Source organism: Nannospalax galili, unplaced genomic scaffold, assembly GCF_000622305.1.
Source record: "Nannospalax galili isolate Female #2095 unplaced genomic scaffold, S.galili_v1.0 scaffold707, whole genome shotgun sequence".
NCBI classification, from domain to species: Eukaryota; Metazoa; Chordata; class Mammalia; order Rodentia; family Spalacidae; genus Nannospalax; species Nannospalax galili.
Genome location: NW_008356263.1, coordinates 517,289 through 524,788, shown reverse-complemented (window position 1 = coordinate 524,788; position 7,500 = coordinate 517,289). Strand labels below are relative to the sequence as shown.

The 7,500-nt window shown below is 44.7% G+C and overlaps 1 protein-coding gene across 1 annotated transcript in view; it reads right to left on the bottom strand.

The window, feature by feature from the left end:
• The window catches only part of Ddrgk1 (DDRGK domain containing 1), a 17,860-nt gene that overhangs the window by 5,957 nt on the left and 4,403 nt on the right, over nucleotides 1-7,500 (bottom strand). The window contains exons 5-6 of the mRNA XM_008854466.3: nucleotides 467-589; nucleotides 106-144 (exon numbers count right to left, since the gene is read on the bottom strand). Coding sequence (XP_008852688.1) covers nucleotides 106-144; nucleotides 467-589 — 162 coding nt within the window. The remainder of the gene's footprint in view (nucleotides 1-105; nucleotides 145-466; nucleotides 590-7,500) is intronic.

The window sequence follows — 7,500 nt, the reverse complement described above, 5'->3', positions numbered from 1 at the left end:
AGCATCTACCTGGGCCTGTCCTGCTTGGCCCTGAGAAGACATATAAATCATAAACACACGGGCACACTCACATGGCAGGAGAAGATGCCAGTCTAAGTCTCTTACCTTAATGTAGTTGATGAATTCTGTCAGAAAGCTATGGGACTAGAGGGAAGAGAAATCAGGGTGAGTACCTGCCTGGCTGGAGTCACAAGACTCTGAGCCTGGCCAACTATTTATATTCCCTATTCACTTGCGTGCTACCTGTCTGCATTTCCACCCCATCACCTGCTTACAGGAACAGCAGAACCTCCCAGAATGAGGGATGGCCAGGACATCATTCTCTGTTGAGGATAAAAACCTGCTTGCAAGGGCACCCAATCTACTTCTCCATATCCCACCAGGAGCATCAGAAATGGAGTGGCAAGCTTTGGGCCCGACACATTCTACCCTTGAGGCACAGGTTTCCCAGGGGTGGTGAGCCCACCTGCTCCTCAGTCATGGTTTCGCTCACACCCTCCTCTTCTATCACAAAGGCTTCCTTCAGTTTCAGGTACTCTTCGTGCTCCCGCCGGGCCTGCTCCTCCCGGGCCTTTCTTTCCTCCTCCTCCTGTGGAAAACAAAGGAAAAAGAGTCAGGTATTTGGGACAGCTGCCCACTCATAATTGTTCTGGTCCCTGCTGTCTCTGAAGGACATGAACACAAATATACAGGTTTTTCTTGGGGACAATGCTTCTTTAAGACTTCAAGACTTAGCCAAGATATACAATTGGCAGAGGCCCTTCTTGTCATGAGCTCCATTACCACCCAGACAAATGCTGCTTAGGACCTTCCCCTGCCCTTCTTGCTCAGGAGATCAACTTAGGAAAAATCTCTTGAAAACTTTGCTACCAACTTCACCCCTCCCTAGTCATGTCCAAGTATCACGAAGAAACAGCAGATTCTACTTCCTCATCATTACTTATGTACCTAGCCAGTACACTACAGTCTGCTTACCGTGTCCCCAGTTCTACCAAAACATCTCCTGCTACTGTCACACCCATGCTCTACCTCACAAATCCAAAAGGAACCCCTGTCCTCTCAGTGGTGCTGGGCATAGCCACCATCTCTCTCCTTTGCTGGCTTTTACACCGTACCTTCTTCCTCCTGCTGCTTGAGCACTCTTCCCCACATCCATTTTCAGTCCCATCCCTACATTCTCTCTGGACTACTTGACTGGGGCATCAATAACCACTTCCTTGCCAGTGACTGCCATAGCTTATTGCTGTTCAAATATCTTCTCCCAAATACATTGCTCTTCATGTGATCTACTAGCTGGCCCATCTCACAGGTATCAAACAGACCTTTTGTGATATAATCCCCACATGCCAGGTCTTCCTGTTGGGTCTCCGGCTCAGTGAATCAGTCATCAGGCCTGCTGCCCCAGTCAGAAACAAGTCCTATCTACCAATTCATTCTCCAACTTCTGCATAACTCCTCAGTCCACTCATATTACCCTTAGCATTACTACTTAGCACAAGCCTTCTCCCAGCATGGTCCATTTGTAGGACACTCACAGAAACGCTTGTAAAATAAGAAGTTAAAACAAAGACGGACAATATGAAACACCAAGACGGGCCAGGAGCATCTTACAATGACAAAGAGTGCAAACAACAATAACAACAACAACCCCCCAACCAAAACCCAAACCTTAAAACAATTAGACAATGTCAAAAGTATACAGGAGCCAAACAAAAGGGTTCCTAACAGTGAAATAAAGAATAATTTGAGCAGCATCACTCTGTTAACATGGTATGAGTCAGGCAGGCACCTCACACAATCTCAGCACTCAAGAGGCTGAGGCAGGATTACCAATATGAGCTCAAGGCTAGTCTGGGATACATAGTAAATTTTGGCATAGTTTATGCTCACAGAATGAGACCCTGTCTCAAAACAAAATAAATTAACAAAAAAGCAACCCAGGTATGGTGGCTTATACCTGTAATCACAGCATTGGGAAACTGAGGTAGAGAGGACCACCATGACTTTGAGCCCAGCCTGGGTTACATATTAACTTCTAGGCAAGCCTGGACTACAGACTATGAGCCCCTGTCTCAGAAAAAAAAAAAAAAAAAAAGAGAGACCGCCTGGTCTGCAAGACCCTAGGTTCAAGTCCCAGAACTGCAAAAACAGACCAGAGACAGCTGAGTAAACAGGGAAGAGAAATCTCATGGATAAAACATCTCTGGTTTGTGCAGGTACCCGACAGGGACACAGAGTGTGACTATTTATTTATTTGTCTTTTTTTTTTGAGATAGGGTCTCCCTGAAGCCCCAGCTGGCCTGGAACTCACTATATAGACCAGGCTGGCCTTGAACTCACAGAGATCCACCTGCCTCTGCCTCCCGAGTGCTGGGACTAAAGGTGTGCGCCACCACGCCTGGCTTGTTTTATTATTTTATTTTATTGAGATGGGAATCTCCCTGTGTAGCCCGGGCACTTACTACATGGATCAGGATGACTTTGAACTCATAGGCCTGTCTCTGCCTCCCGAGGGCTTATTTATTTTTTGTGTATGAGTATATTGTCTACATGTGTATAAGTGCACCTGTGTCGTGCAGTACCTGCAGATGTCAGAAGATGGTGTCAGCTCCCCTGCAACTGGAGTTTACAGTTGGCTGTTAGCCACCCTGTAGGTGCTGGGAATTGAACTTGGGTCCTCTGCAAGAGCAGTCAGTGCTCTTAACCACTGAGCCATCTCTCCATCCCCAGAAAATTTTCTTTAAAAATTTATTTATGGGGCTAGAGAGATGGCTCAGTGGTTAAGAACACTTACTGGTCTTGCAGAAGACCGGGGTTCAAATCCCAGCACCCACATGGCAGCTAACAACTGTCCATAACTCCAGTCCCAGGGGATCTGACAGCCTCTTCTGACTTCCACGGGCATTGCATGACATGGGTGCACTTACCTACATGCAGGCAATACACACATACACATAAAATGAAAATAATAAAAAAATTAAAAAAAAATTTATTTATTTTAGGCCAGGTGTAGTGGCACACACCAGTAATCTCAAGAGGCAGAGACAGGTGGATCTCTGTGAGTTTAAGACTAATCTGGTTTATGTAGCGAGTTCCAGGCCAGTTGGGGCTACAGGAGACCCTGTCTCAAAACAAAACAAAGAATTTCTTTATTTTATGTGTGAGTGTTTTGCCTGCATGTACATAAGCGCATCTGTGTCAAGTTATGCCTACAGAGACCAGAAGAGTTCCTTTGGAACTGGACAGTTATGGACCGTTATGGATGGTTGTTAGTTTTAATATAGATACAGGGAATTGAACTTGGGTCCTCTGTAAGAACAACCAGTACTCTTAACTGCTATGCCATCTCTCTCTAGCCCCTTAAAAATTTTTTTTAACCAGGTATGGTGGTGCATGCTTTTAATTCCAGCAGTTGGGAGGCAGAAGTAGGCAGATCTCTGGGAGAGCAAGGCCAGCCTGGTCTACATAGTGAGTTCTAGGCTAGCTGTGGTTATAGGGAGACCCTGCCTCAAAAAGACCAAAAAAAATTTTTTTATGAAAGATTTATTTTGGGCTGGAGAGATGGCTCAGCAGTTAAGAATGCTGGTTGTTCTTGCAGAAGACCCTGGTTCGATCCCCAGCACCCACAGAGCAGCTATGAACTATCCTTAACTCCAGGTCCAGGGGAATCTGAAGCCCTCTTCTAACCTCCGTGGGCACTGCATGACACGGGTGCACTTACCTACATGCAAGCAATACACGTATACACATAAAATAAAAAAATAAAAAATAAAAAAAAATTTATTTCATTTCTATGTGTGTATTAGCCTGTGTATGTGTGGATGCCCACAGAAGCCAGAAGGGGGCATCAAATGCCTTGGAGCTGGAGTTACAGATGTTTGTGAGCCACTTGATATGGGTGCTGGGATATGAACTCTGGTCCTCTGACAGAGCAGTAAGCACTGTAACTACTGAGCCATCTCTCCAGACCTAGCTCTCCACTTTTTTTAAAAAAAAACAAACAACAGGGGCTGGAGAGATGGCTCAGCAGGTTAAGAGCACTGACTGCCCTTGCAGAGGACCCAGGTTTGAGTCTCAGCACCCACATGGTGGCTATGAACTGTCCTTATCTCCAGTTCCAGGGGAATTCGAAGCCCTCTTCTAACCAGCTGGGTGTGGTGGCACGTGCCTTTCGTCCCAGCACTCGGGAGGCAGAGGCAGGTGGATCTCTGTGAGTACAAGGCCAACGTGGTGTATGTACTGAGTTCCAGGCCAGCTAGGGCTACAGGGAGACCCTATCTCAAAAAAAACAAAAAAACACAAAAAAAAGGCTGGGCATGGTGGTGCATGCCTTTAACCCCAGCACTTGAGAGGCAGAGGCAGGTGGATCTCTGTGAGTTCAAGGCTAGCCTGGTCTACATAGTGAGTTCCAGGACAGCTGGGGCTACAGGGAGACCCTGTCTCAAATAGACCAAAAAAAAAAAAAAAAACAACCCCCCCCCCCCAAATACAAAAATACACACACACACACACAAAAAACCCTCTTATAACCCCAGTCTAACCATAAGATCAGTCAGGGCCTGGAGAGATGGTTCAGTGGTTAAGAGCACTGGCTGTTCTTACAGAAGACCTAGGTTTGAATCCCAGCATCCACATGGCAGCTAACAACTGTCCCTAACTCCAGTTCCAGGGGATCCTGACACCCTCTTCCTGTGGGCACTGCACAACACAGGTGCACTTACATACATGCAGACAAAACACTCACACACATTTAAAAAAAAAAAGATAAACATCAGTCATTCTAGCACTCGGTAGAGTGCTGAGGCACAGGGATGGACTACCACAAGTTCAAGACCAGCTTGACTACAAAGTGAGTTCCAGGCTAGCCTCTATACAGTAAGACTGTCTCAAACAAAAAATAATTAAAAAAAAAAAAAATCAGTCAACTCAGGCTGGAGAGATGGCTCCGTGGTTAAGAGCACTGACTGCTCTTGCAGAGGACCCGGGTTCGAATCCCAGCACCCACATGGTGGCTGACAATTGTCTGTAACTCCAGTTCCAGGGGATCTGATGCCTTCTTTTGACCTCCTCGGGCATTGCACAACACATACAGGCATTACATTCACACACATAAAATAAAAATAAAATAAAAAAAAAATCAGTCAACTCAAATTGAGTTAGTCTAGTTAGTCTACACACTACTGTCTTAATAGCCTTTCAAAACTTTCAACAATCATCACCAGTGAAACTTCCTCATGAAACAGAGAGCAATTAACACAGAAAGTCACAACTGGCCAAAATGTAGAGAAGAGACAGAGTGTGTGTCCTTGGATAGGACTCCTATAATATACCTCTGCCACCCAGGGCTCAGGAACCATTGAAGAAGCGGGTGGAAAGCCTGTAAGAGGGGTAGTGGGTGTCCACAAGGAAACAAGAGTTTTCCAGGTAGCTGGAAATTTGCTCATGTGAACTTACAGCAATGGTGACAGCATGCACAATACTTATGCAAACTCAAACCTGGTAAAAACCCAGCAGAGAACTGGGGAAATAGGTAATAAGTCCCAACCTTAGCTGAGGGACTCTTGGCAGCTGATCACTGCTGGGTGAGGGAGGGTTGGTCTTCTTTAAGGGAGTGACACTAGATAGGCTGACCAGGCTCCAGTGGATGAATTCACACTGACGGACATCAGGGGACACAAACTTGATATGCCTTAACATATATGACAGAATTTGTAAAATCCAATGGGGGGCTACAGGTGGTACAGATATGGGAGAGGGTCTAAATATGATTAAGATGTAGTGAATGGGAGCTGGGCATGATTCTGCACGCCTTTAATCCCGGAAATTGGGAGGCAGAGGCAGGCAAAGTTCTATGAGTTCAAGGCTAGCCTGGTATCCTTAGCAAATCCAGGTCAGCTGTGGCTACAGGAAGACCCTGCCTCAAAAAGACAAAAAAAAAAAAAAAGATGTAGTGAATGGGGGCTGGAGAGATGGTTAAGACCACTGGTTGCTCTTGTAGAGGACCCAGGTTCAAATCCCAGCACCCACATGGCAGCTAACAACCATCTGTAACTCTGGTTCCAGGGAAGTCCGCCATCATCCTGAGGTCATTGTACAACACAGGTGCACTCACTGCATGTAGGCAACACATTCATACACATAAAATAAGAATAAAGAAAATATTGGCTGTTCTTGCAGAAGACCCGGGTTCGAATCCCAGCACCCATATGGCAGCTAACAACGGTCTGTAACTCCAGTTCCAGGGGATCCAATGGCCTCTTCTGTACTCTTTGGTCATTGCACTACATGGGTGCACTTATTGACTACACATGCAGGCAGTACATACACACACATAAAATAAAAGTAATAAGTTTAAAAAAAAACCATATATATATCTCAAAATTTTTGTGATGCAATAGACATTTTGAATATACTCCATTCCAGAGGATCCAACAATCTCTTCTATCCTCTGTGGGCATTGCATGACATGTGTGCACTTACCTACATGCAAGTAATATAGTCAGACATAAAAATATTTTTTAAAAAATCTTTAAAGAAAAAGATTTATTGAATGAAATACACAAAAATTCAATTAAAAATATATACTAAAAAAAAACCAGCCCTGTCATGGAGCTGGAAAGATGGCTCAGCAGTTAAGAGCATTGATTGCTCTTGCAGAGGACCAGGGTTCAATTCCCAGCATCCACATGGTGGCTACAAACTGTCCTTAACTCCAGTTCTAGGGGAATCCGAAGCCCTCTTCTGACCTCCGAGACATTGCATGACACAGGTGCACTCACATACATGCAGACAATACATTCGTACACATAAAATAAAAATAACAAATAAAGTATTAAAAAAAAAAAAACAAAACCCTGTCAACACCGTAATAAATAAGGAAAAAAAAATGACAGTCAAAGCCCAAAGAAGCCTAAGACGTGACAAGTAAATGGATCAGGGACTGTAGCTCAGTTGGCAGGGTGCCTGCCCCAGAATGCATACAGCCCTGGGTTAAATCCCCAGCTAAACTAGGTGTGGTGGTACATGCCTGTAATCCCAGCATGAGGGAGGTGGATACTGGGAGAACCTGTTTCAAAAAGTTCAAGATCATTGGCTACATAGTAAGTTCAAGACTAGCCTGCTGCCTCAAAGAAACCCACAGAAAAAAAGAAATCTGAATAAAGTGTAACATTTAGTTAATAAGGATTTATTAATACTGTCAGAAATGTATCAGCACAGGACTCTGCTAAGAATAGGGAAAATCAGGGTCAGGAAAAAGAGCCAGAATACTGAAGATACATTAGTCATGATCACTATTCAGAAAGGTGAAGAACTTTCTCAGTTCATGCCCACCCCCTAATTGCCACTCCTACAATGTCCACAGTCAGCCTTCCCATCACACAGAGGTCTAGGAAAAGTCCCAGCCAGAAGTTCTGTTTTATTTTACACACCCTACATCTTAGCACTGTTCCTTTTCGGAAACTTGGCTCCAAAAGAATGGCATACAAACATTCATTAGCC